Source organism: Phalacrocorax aristotelis, chromosome 2 (genome assembly GCF_949628215.1).
Source record: "Phalacrocorax aristotelis chromosome 2, bGulAri2.1, whole genome shotgun sequence".
In the NCBI taxonomy this organism is placed as follows: domain Eukaryota; kingdom Metazoa; phylum Chordata; class Aves; order Suliformes; family Phalacrocoracidae; genus Phalacrocorax; species Phalacrocorax aristotelis.
The window spans coordinates 17,158,647-17,182,993 of record NC_134277.1 but is presented as its reverse complement, the minus strand read 5'-3'; the positions used below and the strand labels follow the sequence as shown (position 1 = coordinate 17,182,993).

Below are 24,347 nucleotides of genomic sequence, written 5' to 3'. Positions count from 1 at the left end.
AAGTGATCCCTAGGAGTCTGACAGTAACCTCAGTCACTGGAGTTGTAGCAAAAGTAGTAACCGCAGAGTTGTCATCTGATGTGCCTAATGAGACCTAATTGGTGGGTGACTGCTGAATAGACCTGGTTCTTCGTGGGTTTTAAAGAAAGTGATATTTTTAAATCTTTTTTTAACGAGTACAGGAAAGACCAAAGGTAGGATTCATCTTATTAACTTTGGACATCTACAGTGTAAGCATCTGTAGCTGAGCCAGTCACTTTTTGTGCCTTATCAGCAGAAGGGAGGGGAAAAAAACAGTGATTAATCTGATCTATTTATATGTTTACTTTAGGATGATCTGTGCTGTATCTTGGTCTCCCTTGACTGTATTGGCAATTTCCACTGACTATTCAAATTAACTGGGGTGCCTGTCTCAGATCTAGATGTCTGTGTTTTGACAGATGATTCCCATTCAACACGATCAGTAAAGGCTTAGTGTTTGTTTCTGAGCTTTGGATATGTGTACAAAATGTAAATACCTATGGGTAATGTTAGAAAACTTAATTTCAAATTCTCTTGAATGCAGCATTACTGAAATAATAAGAGTAGCTTTTGAGGATAATGGGAAGTACAGTGTTTAAAACTACCTGTTGGCATGGCTTTTCTTCTAGGTTGGCGTTGCTGAAGAAGAGTGGTGAAGAAGATTGGAAGAGCAGGCTCAACAAAAAGCAGGAGTATGCAAAAGTGTCTGTCACTGATCGTAGTGGGCAGATTCAAGAAGTTGAGCAGCTGTTGAAGAAGGTAACTCTATCCTTGTTTGGAAAAAACATCTTGCTTGAAATGCTTCAGCTTTTTGAAGATGCATCCAATTAGACAGGCATGCCTAATATTAGCTATGAGCTCCTGCTATTCCTCTTGTTGTCAGGCTTATTTAAAAAATTATTCTCCCAACATGAGAGCTCTTTAAACAAGAATGTCTTTGCTGTCTTGGGACATATAATATTGGTTTACAGTGTCTTTACATCAGCAAATTATGAACCAATAAGTGGGCCTGTAAGGCTTCTTGAACGTTCACAGGTATAATGATTTAAGCTGGTTTTCCGCCCAATGAAGTTGGCTTAAGACTTTAAGTTTGGGTGTTTTCTTTAGTATGGTTGAGCTTGTAAAAATTCCTAAAGCTTCATTGTCTCTGTGCATATACTTTTTTTTGAGCAGTGATTTTGGATCCTAGAAAAACTGAGGAAGTGCAGGTACCAGAGCATTCATGAGCCATTTGACTTTTGGTTATCTTGCATGATCTTTGGTGTTTGTGGATAGCCAAAACCATCTGGACAAGGTTTTTATGTGTCTTGTCAGTGTTAGTGAATAGAGTGGAAGATGGTTAGAAAGGTGTAGAGCAAAGGTAGGTCCACATTATTAACACATTCTGGCTATGTCTATACATGAGTAAGTTATGTTGCCCAGCAGGAGTGGATCTGGAAAGCAGAACAATTAGTGATAAGGACCTATTATCCATGCCATACTTACTTATTTTGCTTCAGGCTAAATTTAGTCTGTTCCTGTGGCCTGACTGCCCTTAGCAGCCGTGGTGGTGTATGGGAATTCAGGAGTGTGCTTCAGGGCTTGGTTTCCTCCAAAAGTCTGTGTGTTCTGCAATGTGAACCAAAGCACAGAAAGTGGGGATGACTGGGAGATTTGCTTCAAAATGGATTGCTGGTTCAAACTACAGGACTGATGTAGACTTGCTTCCCCTCTGAGTCTAGTATTTTGAAAATGACAGTGTTAGATAAAACAGGCTGTTTCAAAAGCCTTTAGTTTTTGAAGGAGTATTTTCACAGAGGAGAAGTGAAGATAAAATTTTTGTTATAAATTTTTACTAGTGGGGACAGTAATCTTAGGATCCAATTATTTAGTTGTGAAAATGCTGCTTCTAACAAAGTCTCCTGTTCCATTCATATAAGCAAGGGGTTGTTACACAGTTTGTCATAACTGAGGATAAATCTGTGCCTGAATATGTGACTCATCAATGGTTGTGTGGTAATTGGACAGAAGAAAGAAAACTGATTTTTGCAGTTTGGTTTATGGGTTTTGTTTTGGTTTTGCCCTTTGAACTTGCTCAAAAATCCAGTTGCTAGTTTGAAAGATGTCTTAAAGCAAAAATAGTTTCAGCGAGGAAAGCGAAATTGCGGTCACATTTTTAACAGGCTAGTCTCCAAAATGACAACTGTTGAGATCAGATAACACATGTACTTCAGCTAAAAACAATGGGGTTGAGAAAAAGCTTTAAGCAGCTGCCAAGGTTTAGGCAGAGACAAAACCTTTGTTCTCCCTTCTTGCTCCAGCACCCGTATCCTCCCTGCTGTGTTACCATGTGCAGCAACTTCACTCAGCATAGCACAAGTTAAGCTTTTAAAGCAAGTAAGCGAGCATGAAGTGCTTGAAGGGTACAAGCTTTGAAGTGACAATGCTAACAGTGGGAGTTTCTGTGACACTCGGTCACCCACTCCGTTGGTTCATGGTAGCTCTTGGCTATTTAGAGCCCAAATCAAAGGATTTGCATGTCTGCCAGTGGGTGAAGTCTTGGATGTATAAGAAAAAATGTTACTTATTAGATACACAACTCCCTGAACTGTACTGATATTTGTGATGCTGATTTATTATGTTATACATGATAGATAATGTAAAGCTTCACTAAGTTGACCACACTGCTTAAAACACATCGTGTCAGCTGCCCTTCAATTTGGGAATGCTATTATCAATAACTAATCAGTGTGAGGGCTATTATCGTTTGAGGGCCATGAAGCAGTGTGCCACCTGAAGTCTCTATTTGTAGAAGAGCTTTGAAACTACGATGTATTTAAGAATCTTAGTTCTTTCTATTGCTGGATTGCAATAAAAATGCAGGAATTGTATTGATTACTGTGTTTTGAGCTAGTTTAAAATACAATTTCCAGACATGGCAGCAAGAGTGTGTAAACTTCTGTCATGTCCTTCTGGTTCAAAATAATGCCTGAAGGTTTTAGTTGCAGTATGTCACTCCTGTTAATGTAGTCAGGCACCTTTTTAGGTTTTCTTTTGTGTCTGTGTCTCTCTTAAGAGGTTATCTAGCTTGCTCTGGAGATTTGATTATTGAAGGATAGCTGTATAAAATAGAAGTTGTTAGAGTACATTTAGATTTCTTATAAACAACAGAAGTTGAAAGAGTCATGCTTTTAATAAAATAGTTACGTTAAATAATGGTGTTTGATTGCTTCAGTCAAAATGATTCTGCACAGTTGTCTGCAAGGTGAGATAGTTCTCCAAATATGTTATAGTCATTTATATGTAGGCTAAACTGTAGAAAACCCATAAAATTCATGGAAAAGCTGACAGAGCAACCTCAAATGGGGAGAAAAGGGACTCAGGAATTAACTCAAGGAGATACAGATGAGGGTGGAAGTTGAGATTTACTTGGAGGTCCAGCATCTGTTTTGATGATTGCTGCACATAGGAGGAAAATTTGTTGGAAGCTGTGAGACTGCTTAAATAATTTATATGTACAGTAAAAGATACTTGGACAACTCAAAGAATAGTTCTAACATCAGGGGAACAACAGTATACTGAGGAATGTCTTACTGGAAAAAAATCCCTTTTATTTGGGAAAAATTCTTTGGATTTAGTATATTTGTGTTCATCATATTAGGCTGGATTGAAGACTTTCAGTTCATTGGGTTTTTTTCTTGGGTAGAAAAATTAACTGACTTTAAAATCTTTCCTTAGTATCAAAATAGCAAGATCTATGGGAATGAAAATTCCTATTTCATAGTCAGCCATTTTTAAGAGAGTCCCTGATTAATGTGATTACCAGCTGCATTGCAGTCACATTAAAACAGTGAATGACATGTGAAATGCACTCAATTCTTACAGCAAGTTCAAATTGCAGCTCAGCACCAGTGCTAAAGGCTAAGGCTGAACAGACAATTCAGTATTACTGGGAGATGAAGTGTGTAAAAATCTGAAAGGGGATAAGCTCTTAAAAAGTGACCTTTAGGCAAAATATTAGTCTCTTGCTGTGGTAATAGTTTTATCCATTTCTTATATGTCATCCACCAAGTGCTCGTATCCAGTTCTAATCAAAGCTGAAACTCTAATGATTAGGCTTCATTTTGAGCCACTCTGACGAGCTGCATGTGCCCATATTCTCTGCGATGTTCCACATTTGCTTTAACCTACAGAAAGGAAGAAGAATTATAGATGATAAAGCCGTGTCTAATCAGCTTTGGGTAAGCCCAGCTCTGAGGCAGGGGTTATTTGTAGACTTTGTTTAGAATGGTGAACTCACCTTTGCTGAGTGGTATGGGCTTAGCAATTCCTTCCAGATGGCTTTTGAGTATTCCAGTTTTAGTAAGCATTCTTTGCTTTCATCCAGGAAATAGACGGCTTGTTATTTAGCAGGGCCTGACTAAATTTGCAGCAGAATTATTCACAATGTGGTTGATGTGGTTCATCAATTTAATGGTGCATGAAAACAGACATAAAAAATTACCAGCATATGAAAAGTGTATCTTCTGGCTGTGCTGTTTCATTCTGTGTTGAGTTGTAGTGGTATTGTTACTAACTTGTTGAATTCCTGCATGAAATGGCTTTGGTAAACATGCTGCTGTATTATAACAACATTTTTGATCTCTGGCTTTCCAATAGGGAAAACATTTCTAGAATATTAAAAGATTCAGGTTTACTTCATTTTAGGAAATTAGGGGAAGATGAGTTATCTCCCCCATCTCCATTTCTGATAGACTGGTTCTTTTCTAATTCCTTTGCTTTGCTTCTGTCCTTGTCATAGGAACCTGTATATGCTTCTACTTACTCTCCCGTTTTACCTGCTCTCCATAAATTTCATCCTTTTGTACCTATTAATCAGGTGAGCAAAAGTCTGCACAATTTAAATGCTCAAGAATTTCAAGTAAGCACATTTTGACATTTTTTTTTTTTTACATAGGAAAGTAATAATCCTCTTAACTGATTAACCAGCCTAGTAATTGCTGCTTTAAAGAAACATAGTATTATGACAATGTGCTGTGTGTATATTCTTCAGTATGCATTCTGATAGTGTTTCTCTTATGGTTGCTTTTCTAAAAATTCTGTATCTGTTAGACTATATAGGTGAGAAAGTAAATAAAGGAGACATTATTGTGTTCGTTATAACACTGAAAACTTCCAAGTTGTTAAAAAGGATATATATAAAAGGAGCAATATATAACTGCACAGCATTTACTTTAGAATAAAATGCTGTGTACCCTGACTTCTCTGCAAATAATGCACATATACAATGTAAGACACAAAATCATCTAAGTTAATGACTGTAAAAATGTGCTTTTATTCAGAGGTGACTTTCTTATAGTGTTTTTCCCTAGTCCCTGTCTAAAGGATTTTTGCCTTGGTGTATCCTGCTTCTATTCTCTGACTACCCCATCTTCCTGCTTCTCTTTCTCTTCCTTTAAGGTCTGTAGTACTAGTTTGAAACAATCAAGCTCTCTGATTTCTGAGGAACGTCATCCTTGGAGATGGAAGGTGAAATGCTGTATAAATTTCCTATTTAATTATTGGAGGGAGGAGTAAGACAGAAAATTACATTCAGATCTAAGATGCACATTCGCAAAGCAACTTCTGGCAACAGAGTTAACTTTGTGTTTACTTGGGAACAGAGTTCTGCTGCTGTTCCAGTAAATGTTAGAGAAGCTTCCTGTGAAGTGTTCCTCAAAATTAATTCCATTCCTCTGCAATTCTATCATAAACAATTTGAAGAACTTACTTAGGAAAATTAATAGATAATGAGAAATACAAACTTTCTTCAGCTAAAGCTACATAACAAAGTTGTCTTTGAACAGAAGTAGAATACTGGCTCTTGATCTGAGTGAACAGTACCAGTTTCACATGATCAGAGGTAAAAAAACACAAATGCAGAGGCAGGCAAAGAAACCAGCTGAATCAAAACACAAGAAAACAAGGAAAGTTCACTGGAAGGTCTCAACAAATCTATGCAAATCTAATTCTACTTTATTGCTCCTCCTTGTCCCTTGCCTCCCAGCTCAGATCTGTGGTTGTAGTACTACAGCCACTACAAGGAATCCATTAGGTTCTTCATTCCCACACAAAATACACTGTGTCACATCGGGGAGCATTCTGACCAGCATGTGTAGTGGCAGTGAATCCAAGGGGCAGATATCCACTGCTAGAACAGAGGATTATGATTATGGCAGAGGCTACTAGAGCTACGATAAAAATTTTGACTACTGCCATTTACCATATCCACACTCACTTTCATAGCTGGCTTTGAGGATGATCTTTTACTCTGAATTTTTTTAATTAAAAATTAAATTTTGGGCTAGTAATTTGAAATGTGTTTGTTACCTCTTCTTTGTAAGCTCTGGATCTAATATAGCTTTATTACTGTTGACTTCAGATAACCAATTCATGTTGTTGTGACAGAGTTCACCAGCTCTATGTATCTAGGAGATAAATATATAGTCTAACCTAAGGTAACATCCCTCCAGCAGTGAGAGGGGGTCCTTCACATCCCATATATCTTAAAAGGGGAGCCCCCAAAAAGTGTTCATCTTTTCATTGACTGTGGTAAACTACATCCTGCCTTCTTAGAAAGCTACTTCCTTCTAGCATTAGTGTCAAGCTAGCAAGGTGCGCAGCGGCAGCAGCGGTAAGTCCTGCAACTGGGCGCTAGATTGGGGTAGAAAAGGGGGTTTCATGTGCCAGGGAACCTGATAAAGAGCCCAGTGGGGTCCTCGCGCCAAAACCAACCGGCTGCTCTCACGAACGAGGCAGACGGAGCTTGGGTGCTGCTGGGGCAATGGCGGGAGATTTAAACAGGCCCCTAGGGAGCGCGAGCGACGAACAGGATGGGCGGACAGGGTTTGCACAGCAGTTTGCGCAGGCAGGGCGAATTAGGCAGCTGGCAAGCTCTCTTCGCGGTCTACCCTCTCCCGGAAAAGGCTTAGCCATGGTCTCTGCTCAGAGAAGAGCTATTGCCAGAAGGCGTGTGGCGACGCAGTCAGAACTTCCACTAAAACATGCAGCCACTCAGGTCTCTGGCTGCAGGGAGTGCCAGAGCCTTGCTCCAGTCATGGAGGGCTCCCGAGACAGGACCTGCGTGAGGTGTGAGCAGGTGGAGGATCTGCTCAGCATGCTGGCAGAGCTAAAAGTTGTTGTTGCAAGACTGAGGAGTATCAGGGAATGCAAGAGGGAGATAGACTGACTGGTGGAGCCACTCCCTACCATCCCTGAGATGAGTGCACCAGACAGAAGCATCAAGAGAAGGAGTGGCTCCCCTGCCCTTGTGCCACCAGGCAGAGGGAGGGGACCCAAGAGATGGAAGATGGATGCAGATCCCTGCTCGGTGCAGTAGGCGAATCCTCTCCTGGCCAACTTTGCCCCCCCAGGTGCCCTTACATGATAGGTATGAGGCTCTGGAACCCGAGGGCCAGGAGGACGAAGATACAAACAGTGGTCCACCCCAGGAGTTGACTAGAGGGAACCAGTCAGCCCCATGCATTACAACAGCCACTGGTAAGAAAAAAAGAAGGGTAATTGTCGTAGGCGTCTGCCTTCTGAGGGGAACAGAGGGCCTGATATGCTGACTGGACCCATCCCATAGGGAAGTGTGCTGCGTCCCTGGGGCAAGGATAAGAGACATTACCAGGAGGCTCCCTAGGCTAGTAAAACGATCCCATTGTTATCCGCTAGTGGCTGTTCAGGTCAGCAGTGATGAGGTAGCTGAGAGAGGTGCAAAGACAATCAAAAGGGACTTTAGTGAACTGGGGCGTTTACTTGAAGGATCAGGAGCGCAGGTAGTGTTCTCCTCCATCCCATTGGTAGCCAGGAGACATACAGAAAGGAACAGGAAGTCCCATCTCATTAACACATGGCTCAGGCTGGTGCCAGCAGTGGAATTTTGGTTTTTTGAATCATGGGGCAGTTTACATGGCACCAGGCCTGCTGGAGACAGATGGGGTTCACCTGTCGCAGAGAGGGAAATGGATTCTGGCTCAGGAGTTAGCAGGCCTCATTGAGAGCGCTTTAAACTACATACGAAGGGGGAAGGGGATAAAACCAGGCTTGCTAGGGATGAGCCTAAGGGTGGCATGCCTGTGTTGGAGATGAGATCCATAGATCAACTGAAGTGCATTTATACCAATGCACGCAGCATGGGCAGTAAACAGGAGGAGCTGGAAAACTGGGAGACTATGATGTGGTTGCCATCACGGAAACATGGTGGGATGACTCACACAGCTGGAGTGCTGCAATGGATGGCTATAAGCTCTTTAGGAGGGACAGGCAAGGAAGGAGAGGTGGAGGAGTAGCCTTGTATGTTAGAGAGTGTTTTGACTGTCTAGAACTCAACAACGGTAATGATAAGGTTGAGTGCTTATGGGTAAGGATCAGGGGGAAGGCCAATAAGGCAGACATACTGGTGGGAGTCTGTTATAGAGTACCCAACCAGGATGAGGAGACAGATGAAGTACTCTACAAGCAGTTGGCTGAAGTCTCACAATCTCTAGCCCTTGTTCTTGTGGGAGACTTCGACTTACCATATATCTGCTGGAAATAAAACACAGCAGAGAGAAAGCAGTCTTGGAGGTTCCTGGAGTGTGTGGGAGATAACTTCCTGACGCAGCTGGTAAGCGAGCCAACCAGGGGAGGTGCCTGCTGGACCTGCTGTTTACGAACAGAGAAGGCCTCGTGGGTGATGTGGTGGTTGGAGGCTGTCTTGGGCTCAGCGACCATGACATGATAGAGTTCTCGATTCTTGGAGAAGCAAGGAAGACGTTCAGCAAAACCACTATCCTGAACTTCAGAAGGGCAGATTTTGGATTGTTAAGGAGTCTGGTTAACAGAGTCCCTCGGGAGGCAGTCCTGAAGGGCAAAGGAGTCCAGGAAGGCTGGATGTTATTAAAGAAGGAAGTCTCAAAGGCGCAGGAGCAGGCCATCTCCATGTGCCGTAAGTTGAGCAGGCGGGGGAGAAGACCGGCTTGGCTGAATAGTGAGCTTTGGATGGAACTGAAGAAAAAAAGGAGAGCTTACCGCCTTTGGAAGAAGGAGCAGGTGACTCATGAGGACTACAAGGATGTTGTGAGGTTATGCAGGGAAAAGATTAGGAAGGCGAAGGCCCAGCTGGCACTTAAACTGGCTGCCACTGTTAAAGATGATAAAAAATGTTTTTATAAATACATCAGTGAGAAAAGAAAGGCCAGGGAGAATCTCACTCCTTTGTTGGATGTGGAAGGTAACCTTGCCACAAAGAAGAGGAGGAGGCTGAGGTACTTAAAGACTGAGGCAAAGAAAGCATTAATAGTCAGACTGGTCATCCTCAGGGTTGTCAGGCCCCTGTGCTGGGAAACGGAGATAGTATGCAGAATGAAGTCCCAGTTTTTGAAGAGGTGGCAGTCACCAACCTGCTCCTTCACCTGGTTGTTCACAAGTCCATGGGGCCGGATGGGATCCACCCGAGGGTACTGAGGGAGCGGGCAGAGGAGCTCACCAAGCCACCCTCCATCATTTATCAGGAGTCCTGGTCAACCGGGGAGGTCCCAGATGACTGGAAACTGTCAAATGTGACGCCCCTCTACAAGAAGGGTCGGAAGGAGGATCTGGGGAACTACAGGCCTGTCAGCCTGACCTCGGTGCCGGGAAAGGTCATGGAGCAGGTCATCTCGAATGCCATTATGCAGCACATGTGGGACAACCAGGGGATCGGGCTTAGCCAGCATGGGTTTATGAAAGGGTGGTCCTGCCTCACTAACCTGGTCTCCTTCTATGATAAGGTGACCCGCTTAGTGGATAAGGGGAAGGCTGTGGACGTTGTCTACTTGGACTTTAGTAAGGACTTTGACACTGTCTCCCACAGCATTCCCCTGGAGAAGCTGGCTGCTCATGGCTTGGACAAGTGCGCTCTGCGCTGGGTTAAAAACTGGTGGGATGGCCAAGCCCAGAGAGTGGTGGTGAATGGAGTCAAATCCAGTTGACGGCCAGTCAGGAGTGGTGTTCCCCAGGGCTCAGTGTTGGGGCCGGTCCTGTTCAATATCTTCATTGATGATCTGGATGAGGGGATTGAGTGCAGCCTCAGTAAGTTTGCAGATGACACCAAGCTGGGTGGAAGTGTCGATCTGCTGGAGGGCAGGAAGGCCCTACAGAGGGACCTGGACAGGCTGGATCATTGGGTCGGAGCCAACAGTATGAGATTCAACAAGGCCAAGTGCTGGATCCTGCACTTGGGTCACAACAACCCCATTCAACGCTACAGGCTTGGGGGGGAGTGGCTGGAGAGCTGCCTGGAGGAAAAGGACCTGGGGGTGTTGGTTGACAGCCGGCTGAACATGAGCCAGCAGTGTGCTCAGGTCGGCAAGAAGGCCAACAGCATCCTGGCTTGTATCAGGAATAGTGTGACCGGCATGAGCAGGGCAGTGATCGTGTCCCTGCACTCAGCACTGGTGAGGCCGCACCTCAAGTACTGTGTTCAGTTTTGGGCCCCTCACTACAAGAAGGACATAGAGGTGCTGGAGCATGTGCAAAGAAGGGCAACAAAGCTGGTGAAGGGTCTGGAGAGCAAGTTTTATGAGGAGCAGCTGAAGGAATTGGGGTTGTTTAGTCTGGAGAAGAGGAGGCTGAGGGGAGACCTTATCGCTCTCTACAACTACCTGAAAGGAGGTTGTAGCAAGGCGGGGGTCGGTCTCTTCTCCCAAGTAACAAGCAGCAGGAAGAGAGGAAATGGCCTCAAGCTGCTCCAGGGGAAGTTTAGGTTGGATATTAGGAAAAACTTCACTGAAAGGGTTGTCAAACATTGGAACCGGCTGCCCAGGGAGGTGGTTGAGTCTCCATCCCTGGAGGTATTTAAAAGAAGGGTAGATGTGGTGCTTGAGGATATGGTTTAGTGGTGGACTTGGCAGTGATAGGTTAGTGGTTGGACTCGATGATCTTAAGGGTCTTTTCCAACCTTAATGATGCTATGATTCTAAGCTGCATACAGATTTGTTTGGGTTTTTTTCTGGCACAATTAATCATTTTGTTTGCACCAAACAGGAGTTGAGTATGTTTTATTTTGCTGAAACAACTTTTCAACAGGAAGATCTGCATTTGCATTTGAGTTTCTGAGTCTTCTCCTTATAACAAGACCCATACAAAGTTGTAGAGGAAAACAGTGCAGAAGCTTTTCTATACTTGTTGGAGTCTTCTTGTGCTTTTTTGTTTGTTTGTTCTAGGAGCCTAAACCAGAGAAGTTACTTGTGTTAAAAAGCAAATAGATACTTTTTGGCTTCTTTTATGTAACATTGGTTTTAAATGGATTCCCCATTTGAAAGATACATTTTTTAAAAAAATGTTCATTCTTTGTTTGGTCTCCCCCAGGTAAGGGCAGTCTTGATTTTCAACATAGAAAACCATTAATACTCTTATTTCTTGCATCAAAAACCAAACCAAAACAAAACCCCAAACAACAAACCAGGATGCTAACAGACCACTCTTAGTTGTGTTCTTGTGACCTAAAGGGGATGCTTCTTGGACTGGAAAATTGTAGGGTACAAAATGGATCATTGCCTGGATGTAGGCCCTTCCTTAGTGTGAACTGACACTGCAAAAGCAGTAGAGTGCCTGTGCATACCCTCGAGAAATGTGTTGCAGTGCTAGAAAAGACCAGTATCATCATCCAACCTAGCAAAGCAGTGGGAGAAAAGTAATCCCTGTTTCTTAACTGTTCTGGCGTTGAGTCTATAACTCCTTTTGAGATCTTTAGAATAAAGAGTGTGTATTTTTCTAAAACTGTCAAGATACAGAAAACTCACTGCAATATTAGGTCATTTTTCATGTGTAATTACTCTTGCTGGATAAAACTTTAACTCTTAATCCTCTCTTCAGTAAAAATAAATATTAATCTCATTTAATACAAGGTAGATCTTTTCAAATCTTGAAAAAATATTTTAACCCTTTCCTGAAACCTTTCAAAATTGTCAGCATCCTAGATAGAAGTGCAGGGGCTAGAAATGCATGAGCTGTTGCAGTACAGATTATCTGTTCAGAATAACTGTTCCATTGAAATTTTTCTCATCTTTTTCTGGCTTCCTAGTTGGCTGATTTTTGCTTGTTTCCATTTTCAAATAATGTTTCTTTTGGAAGCCTCATGTACCAGATTTTCCTGATAACCTTTTTTAACCCATCTATGTGATTGTCGTCTTTATCTTCATCACGTTTCTGTATGTTGGTGTCATCCCAAGGGTCTTCTCAGCAGAACTGTATCTTTTTTCCACATGCATGAAAACATTTTTATCAAAGTTGGGATGAATCAGATCACTGCATGGCTCTTTTCTGTTTAGAAATAGTTTTTCACTCATTTAACTAGTTTGCAGCCTGTGCACTGCACTGATATATTTATATTGCTCAAAAAACCCTCAGAATGTCACCTGTGATTAAGTCAAAAATATATTAAAGAAATCAGAGGTAACTGTGTTAACATATTTAATCATACTTGATCTCATCAAACTTACAATTTTGATTAAACCTGTTTTCCATAATGCCATGTGGAATGGCATTAATTACGCGCCTGTGCTTGATTGTCTTACAGCAGTCTTCCCATGAGTGTGTGGAACAACACACAGCTTGTGTAGCCTGTACCTACATGCTTTAGTTCTTTTACTTCTAAATATTGTCCCCCTCTGAGCTTTTATCAGTCCTATACACTTTCCCATTTTCAAAGGCGTTTTTAAAAATCACTCCTTGTGTTTGGGACATCTCCTATTCCAGTTATTTCATGTTGGATGCCAATTCATCTGATCCTTCTTCTCTTTTACTTCATTTTAGGAATCTATCATTTGTCTGAAACAAAAGATGTCAGTGAACATATGGATGCATTTTTCATGACAAATTAGGATACTTCATTGAATGTTACGGCCTTTTTTGTTTAATGGGAAAATAGCATCGGAGCTGTTGTCTTCCTAAGCTTTTATTTATTCCTGATACACTAAAATAACTCTTGTTTTGGCTTTTTATTGGGGTCTTCAGCTCACTTTATCAAAATGTCACAACTACAAATTTGAGCTTTATTCTTTTCGTATCTTAATTTTTTCTTTTTACTTGGAAATAAAATTTACATTTAAAAGCTTGTTGAGTTTTACCTTTCTTGCCATATTTTCTCCCAACCAGAATGTGCTCTGACCAGCTCATCCCCCCTTAATTGCTGTCACTTGACAATTGTGAAGGCTTTCTAAACTACACCCAATTACCAAGTGTAATTGTTCTGAGATTTCTTTTGGCATTGTGTTGGGTCATATTAGTTAGTTTTCCAACTATAGAAAATTAGTTCGTCTAAGCATCATATATACTTCTGTTTTTCACCAGGACTGTTACAGCAAATTAAATGGGTTAGGGGTTGCTTGGTGTCTATTCAGCTTATCTTTGTGGTTTGTTAGTTGTTTTTTTTTTTTTAGTTAATTTGTTTATTAATAGAGGAAGGTGGGAGTCTTCATGCATTAGGAAGAGATCCAATATGGAATTGCTCTGAGTTTTGTAACATACACATCCAGTCTGATCTATTTTTTATTTAGGAACTCCAAGGCTGTTTTGTCCATTGCAGCAGATTGAAATCTTCCATTTGGGGAAAAGAAAAAAAAAAAAGTTTGTTTCTACTGTTAGACAGCTACTTACTCTCTTTTGCCCTTTGACAAGGCTCCAGAATTACTCGTGACCTTTCTTACAATTTACATGTGTAGTGATTAATACATATGCATTCCAGGTCTGTATCTTCATAGTTTCCAGTAGCTCTGCAGACTCTGGAGCTTCAGATACTTGCTGGAGACAAAATTTAAAATTGAACCCCCTGTCACTTAAAAAAAATATAAATAATACATATGAAAGAATCCATATGATGCTACTTGTTCCTGCCTCTCCCTCACTTCCCCTTGTAATGTCATCAAAGTCAGCATCCTCACTAAGTTAAAAGTATTTGTTTTGTGTATGAAATTTCACTTGTGGTTTCACTAGGTATAAATTAATTTCCTGCCAAGATCTCCTTTAGTATGTTGCCATGGGGATTTTTTTTTCTACCAACTGTTCATCCTAGAGGTGCCTGTGCTTCAGACATTGGAAGGGGTTGAGACTGGGGCAAGTGCACAGAGGTTACTTCCAGTGTTCTTATTTAAAGCATTCAGATGCTTTTACAGAAGAGGAAGCAATATTGAATAGACTTGCATCTTGTTATTTCTGTTTAATGTTACAGAGTTCTAAGGAAAAATCAGAGTTTAAAAAAATTATCATGACTTGCAGTCACAGTGTCTGGCTGCCCAGCTATCTTTCCTAATAAATCGAGAGCAAGCGTTACTGCAGAAGGACGCAGAGGTACATGGAACCAGAGGAAGGACTGGAGGGCTCTCATGTCCTAGTCCTTGTACAAGCCACCTCTTGGCTTGCCTTTACTCTTCTGGCTGATGGATATTGTTCTGGTAAATGCTGAAAACTATGAAAACTCTTATTTCAGTGTGTCCTCTGCAGTCACAAGAGTTTTTGTATAGAGTGACTGATTTATTTAGTCTGTTTGATTTTAAGAAAAGAAATAAATAAGAATATCTGGGTTTATAGCTCTTCCTTGTATGCTGAAATGGAGAAGAGTGTTTATGTTCACAAGTTTTTGGGTCCTTTTTCATTTCCCCTCTCTGTTTGTATGAGCTAGAGCTATGATAAAACTTTAGATTTTCATGTGTTTTTTCAATTCTAGCAGCTAGGTTCTGAAGAAAAATACTAAATGGCTCACAACTTGGAAGTAATTCTAGAGCTGACAGTCCTATGCATTAAAAATACTTTCATACTTGATTTCTGTGCAGTATAATCCATGAAAAGTTGCTACTTTCTTAAGATAAGTGCATTGAAGCAATATTTCTTTGGCCTGACCTACCTGCAGCAGAGTACGTAAATTCAGTTTCTTTCCTATTTAATGTACCATCATCAATCCTTTGTGTTAGGAGGTCACTAAGATACTTAGTGCTCCTAGCTGCTTCTAATCACTCAAGCTGTTGGCTGCTACCCTCTAAAGCAAGCAAGGAAAGCTGAGGGTGACCTAAAAAAAAAAAAAAAAAAGACTATCACAGTCATTGGAAAAAAACTCAGTAGAGCAAACTGACATAGGAGCTAGAGTGAGCAGCCTCTGGAGAGAGAAGGCTGCTAATTCTGCCTGGAGAACTGAATTACTGTAAAAGAGTGATTCAGAAATCACAAACACAAGTTACACTCCTTCACTGTTATTCCCTGTGCCACCTGCAGATTTGCACACTTGAAAACATCCGCTGAAAGTCACTTTAGCGATCTCACTAGTGTTAGCAAGTCATGCTTCAAAAGAACAAGGTCCAGAAAATTACATCATATGCAGAGTAAATGGTTTGGTTTGGTTTGCTTAGAGGGATGCTGTTTGCCTTGGCTGGTAGTTTCAAGAAAAGGTCAAAGAGCATAGACCAAAACCTTACCTTCACCGTATAATGGGGCAGCAAGACAGGGAAGCTTCTCAGGGTCAGGGTCACTAAGCTGTGTCTGTGACTGTCCTTGTAGCTTTTTCTCCTGTTCTATTCCCTCTATAGCTAGCAGTCAAAATGTTCAGCCGGTCCTTTGCTATATCATGGTCAGTTTATCTATTTTTTTAAACATCTCTTTCTCTTTTCCCCTAAAAAAGCAGAGAATGGCAGATAACCAGGAGAGTCAGATGACCATTGAAGAAAGGAAACACCTGATTACAGCTCGAGAAGAAGCCTGGAAGTCCAAGGGTAAAGGAGCCGCCAATGACTCCACACAGTTCACTGTAGCTGGCCGAATGGTAAAAAAAGGTCAGTGATGAAATGATTCTAATATAAATAAGCCACTGCATATTTGTCTAGTCAAAATAAAGTCAAGCTAAAGCTATGCAGAAACAGTATCCATGTTTAGCAAGGGGAGGACTGTTTGTCTTCAACCGAATATCATGTCACGAGGCCGTTCACTCTAGCTTCTTGTGGCTGTTGATATTGATCCATATTGTTTTGCCCTGTTGCACTGCCATTGAGTTACTACTGGGCTCTGTCTGGTGGTAGCCAATCACTTGAACAGTCATATGTTTAATTTTTCTTTCTAATACAACTCAGAGGGCACAGCTGGATTATTCTTATTTATTCTTCCTTTGAAAAGGCAGGTGCACTGTCTAGAGAAAAGTTGCGAAAACTAGTCGTTGCTATTTCTGGCACTTCCCCTGCTCCTAGGATCACTGGGAATACTTAGCAAACAGGTGTTATTTTTATGGATGCTGTTTTGGACAACAACTTGAAGCATTGTCTTTGGCTGAAGGAACCACTGAACAGATTTCTGCATAGAACCAGGGAGCAGAAATGACAAGGGAGCAACACTGACTTTTTTGGGATCTCTTGAATTCAGTCACTGTTTCCAGATGCAGCCATTCTTCTGAAGTGGACAGGAGCCTGTGAAGGCTGTACTTGGCAGAAATACAGCTGTTCATGCAATGTGCCTGGGAAGATGATACCTCTGGGAAGAAGGCACCTAAACTGATCTCTTGTGGTTAATAAATACTAAATTTTGTTTTGTTGCAAGAACTTGGTTATTAAACACAACGACTATGAACCTTGAGTTCAATGACAACCACCAAAAAAACCCCACCATTGTGTGGTGAGGGTAGTATTGCAAGAGGGAGTAACTCCATTTGTAATTCAAGGCACATTCTGTTGGCAGATAAACAGATACATGGTATTAGGAATTACATCTATTAGTAATATATTTTAGCTGCTGCTTACATTGGTTTGCTACTAGAAATGCCAGTAGTCAGTGTTTAAAGGCTAACCTATTTTGGAGGGTCGCCAAGAAAAAGTGTTCAGTTGTCCACAGACTGCTTTCTGAGATTTTCCGCCCCCCCCCCCCCCCCCCCCCCCCCCCCAAATAGATTGGTCTTTGAAAAGGAATAGAAGGTGATAGAATTTGCTTTTCTTAATGGGAAAAGAAAAATACCTTGAAAGGATCTCTTTAGGTGCTGTGATCATTCTTTTGGAGAAGCAAGATAATCCAGTGACAGTGGCATCAATAAAAGTAGCCCAAGTCGGATTTTATTCAGATGTGTGCTATTTTTGTTGCCTAAAAGAATAAATTATCATGATGAGTTTTTAATTTAAGAGATGATGAGAAAGCAATGCAAAATTACATCCTTGTTATATGCATGTGCACAGATGCTGTATTTTAATTGCTTCTTATGGCTGAAATTTTTTCAGTCCTAACTGGAAGGTGATCCTTTACTAACACCTGAAGCAGTTATCAATGTGGTCTTGTGGATTAAGTCCTGGGAATGCTGCTTAAGAGCTGTGTCCTCTCAAGTACATCTTGATGAAGGCTTTACCAGTTGACTTAAAACCTGCGGGAGTTCTGAGTCTCTTAGGTAACAGGGGAAAAATGTTTTTGTGGAAAAGCTGCTTGATTACACTCTAAATCTGTCTTGGTGTTTGACAGTTATGACTCATGAGGAGCTGCAATAAAGATATTGGAAACGTGGTTAGTATATATTCTCCAAGCACAGCATCAGTTTAATCTGATAAAAATAACTAAAGGCTTAAATTATGTGGCTCAGTAATTAATAAACTGTGGCTAAGTGGAAAATAGATATTAGAGGGAAGTTTAAATGTCAGTTTCCATGTTTACTGGAAGTCTAGGCAACAAGAAGTAGTAGATGCAATTCTTTGCTAGTACGCTTTTTTACCTAATAAAAAACATGAAACCTATATACTGCCAATTCTCTTACTGGAGCAACATAGATTCACGTGAAAACAAAATATAGAACAAAAAAATCATCTTGTTTTATCCACTGAGTCCAGAATGTATTCATGATAGTTACTGAAAAGGAGAGAGGAGAGTACAACAAAAGGAGGGATTAGTACTTGATATGGTAGGGACTCTGACTTCCATTTCTACTTCCAATTCCACATGTTCGTAAAAACACAGCAGGGCCCAAGAATTACTGCTTAATCAGGGACAGCATTCACAGGTCAGATGCATCTTGCGATGTGTATTAATAGAGATGGGATTAAAAAAGGGGGGTGAGAGGGTGGTGGTGAAGGTGCCAAGCAAGATCTTGGTAGTTTCCCTGCTAACCATATCTTTTTGTTCAAAACAGTTGCATGTTTTTAAAATGTGGCTTGTGGTAGAACTAGAGTCCAAGTAGTAGACCAAGTGAATTGCTGCTACCTTGAAAACAAGCAAAATGACTGTATTCAAGAGAAAGCATGTATCTTGTGATAGCTTGCTTACAGACACTTGGGAACAAAGCTTTGTTCTTGTGAATGGCACAGTTCCTGAGGCTCCTGTTCATTTAAGGAACAGGCAGGGCGGCATACTCTGCCATCCCTAATACAACAGTTGTGGAGGCTGGGGAAGTATGAGGGACTGGCGGAAGTGGCCAGGCTTGCCTGCTCTGTCTAAATAGCTTCCCCTGTCATCATTGTTGGAAACATGGGCTGACCCAGGTCTGCATTTCCTGTTCTGTGTTCTTACGCAGGCCTGGCTTCTCCAAGTGCACTAACACCAGTAGCATCACCTTTCAGTAACCGGCAGAAGTCTACCACTCCAGTTACAAAGCCCTTGGAAGGTAAGGAATCAAAATGGTTGAAATATGTTCAGGCTTTTTTACTTCCTGTCAATTAACAAGTTTTACTTTCTTGTTTGGTTAGAAATTGAAGCCAGGCCTGATATGCAATTGGAATCAGATATGAAGCTTGACAAGTTGGAGTCGTTCTTGGGAAGACTGAATAACAAAGGTTGGTAGAGTTACCAAAGGTGGCAATGTATCCACTCTCCAACTTCAGTATATTGCTTGAAGTACCTCTTAGTTAAAGTATTTGGTAACAGATACTGAATATTTCTTTTTTCAGACTGCACTTACACAGTTTGTTTTTGTGCTTCAGTCTTTGCTAAATTTTAACAAAAAAGCCTTATGCTATTATATTACAAATGTACAATAGAATAAATCACAAATGCTAAAATAATTTTCTTCTTTCTCTACACACAGTGTACACATTCTTCTTGAGAGCCAGATTTCTTAAAAACCACACAGCCAGTCTGAACCATTTTGCCATATACAGTGAAACAGCTTTAAATATATTTCAGTCTTTTTAAAATCAAAATAAGACACTAACCTGCTACCAAGCACAATTCATTCACCTTCATGCTTTTTTGAAAACTGACTCTCTGTAGCAGCTCATACAGTTTCCTTGTACAGCTTCTAGGCTACTTATGAAGCCGTCTAGAGTTCTCTGGTGTTTCCATCTCATATGTCTGTCCTCCATTTGTAAGACAAAAATCCTTTTGTTTATGGTATTTGACACTACAAGTTACAAACGTATTCACATTTCAGCAGAGGAGGCACTAGTGTAGGATAATGATTGTGCCATACTCACTAGTCTGAAGTAGTGACTTTCCACTTGTAGATCTTTTCAAAGGGAAGGAATTATGCGCTCAAAGGCAAGATGGAATATACAAGACCATAAAACAGTTATATCATCCTACCAAAACAACTCATGGTGCCTAACTTTTTATTCAGCCATATTTCCCAACCATTTTGTAATAAAGATTGTTGCATATGAGTATCAGTTACACTGCATTTTCATCATTCTTCTCCAACAGACTTTTCTACCATCTTTTCTTCAAATTCCATCAATTTATTAAAAAAAAAAAGGGGGGCGAAAAACCACCACCCCAAAAAATCCCCACTCCAACAACTACCAAATGAGCCACGTTTACCTGTTCTAGAGTTAGAAACTCTAGTATGTTTATTTATTGGGTGAGGTGTTTTTTCCCTGCAGTTGCTGGGATGCAAGAGACAGTGCTGACAGTTACAGGAAAATCTGTGAAAGAGGTGATGAAGCTGGATGATGATGAAACATTTTCCAAATTTTATCGCCATGTGGATTTCCCTTCCTCCTCAGTGCCTTTGGATCTTGATGAGGACTTTGATGCCATCTTTGATCCTTATGCACCAAAGTAAGAACAGTGGGGTTGGGTTTGGGTTTTTTTTGTTTTTTATTCCATTGTTACAAATACAGACGTAGGGGCAGTTGTCAAAATGTTAAGCTTTATGTCATCTTGTGGATATTTTAGTACTGGCCATGTCTGTTTCTTCTACACATTTCTGAAATCACTCTTCTTCCTGAATCAAGGAACTGATCCTGATTTCCTAAAAATGTCACACCCAAAACCAAAGCAAATCTCTTGTCATTAGATGATTCTGACTAGGAAAATTAACAGATGATTATAAACACTGCTTGTTTTTCAGATTAATATCTTCTGTAGCAGAGCACAAACGTGCAGTTAGGCCTACGCGTAGAGTCCAGTCCTCAAGAAACCCCCTGAAAATGCTGGCAGCAAGAGAAGATATTCTTCATGAATATACTGAACAAAGACTGAATGTCGCCTTCATGGAGTCAAAGCGAATGAAAGTAGAAAAAAGTAAGCTAGCAGGATGATTTGTACAAGACACTATCTTGCTATTTTAATTAAAAACAAAGCAAAACAAAAAATCGCAAGACATAAACCACAACTGAAGGAATGGAACATATTCTCTGAGAGGCAAAAAATTGATTGAGGTATAAGGTTGAATGTAGACTGTCTAGGAGGTCTGGAGAAAAGGGTGTGTGTGACTTGCTCAGGCAAAGCTACCTACAGCTGCCTCCTGTGCATAGGTGTAATTATTTATTTTGAGCAGTGTTACCGTGTGAAGAGAGAGTGCCACTGTGCCTGCAGGGTGAGGACAGGAGATCGAGGAAAGCAGACCTAGCATTAACTTATGCTGGGGGGCAGCGCTGGCAAGAATAGATAAACTTTTGTTCAGGTACATTGGCCTCAATTTTAGTTCCTAGTTTTTTCTCAGAAATTGGAATTAGCCTTCTTCACTCCAAAAGATTAATTTCCATAAAGGATCACTGCTCTGTGGCATGGCTTTGTGTTTTACTCGTGACGTTGCTTTTTCCTGACAACCTGACGCACAGCAAGAGACATTATTGTAAAATTTATTCAAAGGTTTGTCAAGCCACTTTTACCATTTTGAGTACAAGTTTTCCTTCTTAATTTTGAATAAGGGGAGATTATCTTTAATCATTGCCTCTGTTGATGAAAACACTAATTGTAAGTGTAATGCTTTGTTGCCATATGAGAAGCATTTCCTTGAGTTATAAATTCGTAAAGTGCTTTGTCTGTGCTTGAGAAAAAAGCAAAAGTAGCCAAGAGTTTAGGCTTTAAGTTTACAATAAAACATGACTAAGACTTTGAAATGTATGTGGGCATTGCATTACACTGGCTGAGACAAATTTGAAGGGAATTTCAAAGAGCCTTGGCTACTCTGCTCTCTTTTATCATTAATCACAATTACACAATTACACAATTACAAGGCATTGAAGATCCACACAGTACTTCACAAAACATTTGGTAAGACATGTTTCCTAGCAAAGTTGGTATTTCTGCCAAATAACGTAATTCTGACACCGACGCTTTACTCTTGGATGATATCTGGAAACTTAGGTACTACTAAACCCACAAAGCTTTTGAGCTAGCAGTTAATCTGTGTTCAGCCTGGTTTTGCTGTTGAGAAGAAGAAAAACTGAAGATAATGGGGGGAAATATTTCTTTTAATGCAACAACCAATTTTTTATAATTTTGTCCTTTTTTGTGTGTGTGTGTTTTCTCCAACTTCTTTCTATGTACAAGTGTCTACAAACTCAAATTTCTCAGAAGTAGCACTTGCTGGCTTGGCAAGCAAAGAGAACTTCAGCAACGTTAGCCTGCGGAGTGTTAATCTAACAGAGCAAAACTCTAACAACAGTGCTGTGCCATACAAGAAGCTAATGCTGCTGCAAATTAAAGGTATGCTGTACTGCTTTTACTTTCCGTACACAATAGGCTGATTGTAACATATGGGAGTTGCTACCACAGTGGGATGCTTAGCTTGTTCTAGATCTCCAGCTTGAGATTTAGGTCCAAAACCTAAATGAATAAGTGAGAATGGTGTGACAAATGCTAACCCTTACAAATAGGTTTGCATTGTGGCCACCACCGTGTGTTTTCCAAGGAGAAAACATGCTTCAGGAATTTTAGCCATCTCCTATGGAAATCTTTGAACTGTCCCATTCTTCGAGTGCTCAGCATAACTTGGAAGTGACATGGCAGTGTTCTTGCTTCACTTCCCCTTACAGTGTGTAGTAAGGTATCTGAATCTGCAAAATAAATAGCTACTTTACTGGCAAAGTAAAATTCTTAAAATTTTTACTGCCTACAGAAACTCTGCCATAGCTTCCCTTAAGCAAATGTATTTGGCTGGAATTTGGGTGCTGTCTGCCATTTACTTAATTCATTTCTTTCCAGAAGGACAAAAGTTGTTAAAGCAAGAACAGGAAATAATATAAATATTAGTCAATAGGAGGCAACAGGTTTTTTTGCTTCCTGTGAGTAAACCCTTTTTCCACAGTAGTAGTCTCTTAATTCTTCTTTAGCAGTCTGTTTCCATATATTTTGCTAAATGTGCTAGGATTGTTTGTATTTCATTCAAAACAAATTAGATCTTGGCATTTGATAGCAATAGTCAAAGGAATATAATTAGCTTTGTTTTCTCTTTAGGAAGAAGACATGTTCAAACAAGATTAGTTGAACCAAGGGCCTCATCACTGAACAGCGGAGACTGTTTCCTGTTGTTGACTCCACATTTCTGTTTCTTATGGATAGGAGAGTTTGCAAATGTCATAGAAAAAGCAAAGGTTAGTACTAGTTGGGGTTTTAAATTTATTTTTAGAACTGTTGCAGCATATGTCTCTTTGATGTAATCCAGTCTTGGTGCCAGCTGTCTCAAAAAGTGGCGTGTAAGTGATAGTCAGTGACAGGTAGATATGCAGGATTCCTGTAAATATATTTTAGCTTGTGCACTGAATGAAAGCTGACATAGGAGCATATAGGTTGCAAAGCTGCAAGAGAAGAGAGGATATCCTCAGGAAACAGATTTGTACTCAAACAAAAAATAGTCTGAATTGCAGGATGTCCTTTTTATTCCCATGTTCGTTAAGATCAAGTCTTGTTTTAAGGCAAATGAAAGAATGAATGTATTTCTGTAACGTTTTTTCTACTGTCTATTTAGTGCAACAAATAATAACCATTTCTCCTGCTATTTGCTCTACTATATCCTATCTACTTTTGCCTTCTCCCTGAACAAAATATGCACAAATATTCCAAAGACTTAAGTAACCCTGTTCAGATAACTGTTAATCTTGTAGGCTTCAGAACTTGCAACTTTAATTCAGACAAAGAGGGAACTTGGCTGTAGAGCTTCTTATATACAGACTATAGAAGAAGGAATAAATACCCACACCCATGCAGCCAAAGACTTCTGGAAACTCCTTGGTGGGCAGACAAATTACCAGTGTAAGCATTCTTACAGTTACAGTATATTATGTTTTATCACAGTAAAATAGTTGAGTTGGTTCTTTTTAGTAAAGATAGTTGGATGTTAAAATTTTTTATTATTTTTGACAATCTTTTCCTTAAGCTGCTGGAAGTCCTGAAGAAGATGAAATGTATGAAGCTGCAATAATAGAAACAAATTGCATTTACCGCCTCGTAGAGGATAAACTCATTCCTGAGGATGACTACTGGGGAAAGGTGCCAAAATGTACCCTGCTACAACCAAAAGAGGTATTGTGCCACTTACCGTTGCTGTGGTAAGCGCATAACTTCCAGTAACTGCAAATGCTCGTGGAAAGGCTCCTGAAAATTGGATCCTCTTTGTTTCTGAAAAGCTTCTGAACATTTTGCTGTCCAAAGTGCGCTGCGGGCTTCAAGAAATTAGATCATGTTATCTTTAAAGTGAAATACTATTTTAGGAAGTGTAAATCTTTTTGCCAATAGAGGCTCACTCCAAAGTCGTAAAGTGCAAAACAGGTAGCACTTTGGAAAAACAAAACAAAATAAAAACCTCTTTTCCCTTTCAAGCATTTTTATTTCTATCCTTAGCAGACTTTTGCCTTTCAAAGAACCATTTCACTCATCTGAGTAGGAATGACAGCTGATTTCCAAAATAAAGACACAATGCATTTTCTTGAAAGTATTCAACTTGCTGCCTGTTTGCTGAGCCAGTTACCCATGCTGTATGTTCTGTCAGCCTTCCCCAGCTACAGGAACAAGCATAGGTCTAAATGTCAGCGAAAGCTGGTGTTACTGGACAGTAATCAGTGATGCAACAGAATCAGTTTTTTAGTAATAAGAGTTCCCTAATCTGCTAATGACCTAGCTACCACCTAAAGATGCATTTCACAGCATTCCTCATTCTTGCCTCCAGTCAGGCTCAA

At 40.5% G+C, this 24,347-nt stretch overlaps 1 protein-coding gene across 16 annotated transcripts in view; it reads left to right on the top strand.

Moving 5' to 3' along the window:
• The window catches only part of SVIL (supervillin), a 147,690-nt gene that overhangs the window by 109,614 nt on the left and 13,729 nt on the right, over positions 1-24,347 (top strand). For 13 of the 16 annotated variants that reach the window (XM_075082544.1, XM_075082536.1, XM_075082534.1 and 10 more), the window contains 12 exons: positions 651-780; positions 4,802-4,879; positions 5,461-5,529; positions 15,674-15,824; positions 18,524-18,613; positions 18,696-18,782; positions 19,827-20,004; positions 20,297-20,469; positions 21,724-21,879; positions 22,630-22,766; positions 23,277-23,424; positions 23,549-23,694. In XM_075082544.1, coding sequence (XP_074938645.1) covers positions 651-780; positions 4,802-4,879; positions 5,461-5,529; positions 15,674-15,824; positions 18,524-18,613; positions 18,696-18,782; positions 19,827-20,004; positions 20,297-20,469; positions 21,724-21,879; positions 22,630-22,766; positions 23,277-23,424; positions 23,549-23,694 — 1,543 coding nt within the window. The remainder of the gene's footprint in view (positions 1-650; positions 781-4,801; positions 4,880-5,460; positions 5,530-15,673; positions 15,825-18,523; positions 18,614-18,695; positions 18,783-19,826; positions 20,005-20,296; positions 20,470-21,723; positions 21,880-22,629; positions 22,767-23,276; positions 23,425-23,548; positions 23,695-24,347) is intronic. The other 3 variants (XM_075082545.1, XM_075082537.1, XM_075082542.1) reach the window with 2 other exon arrangements.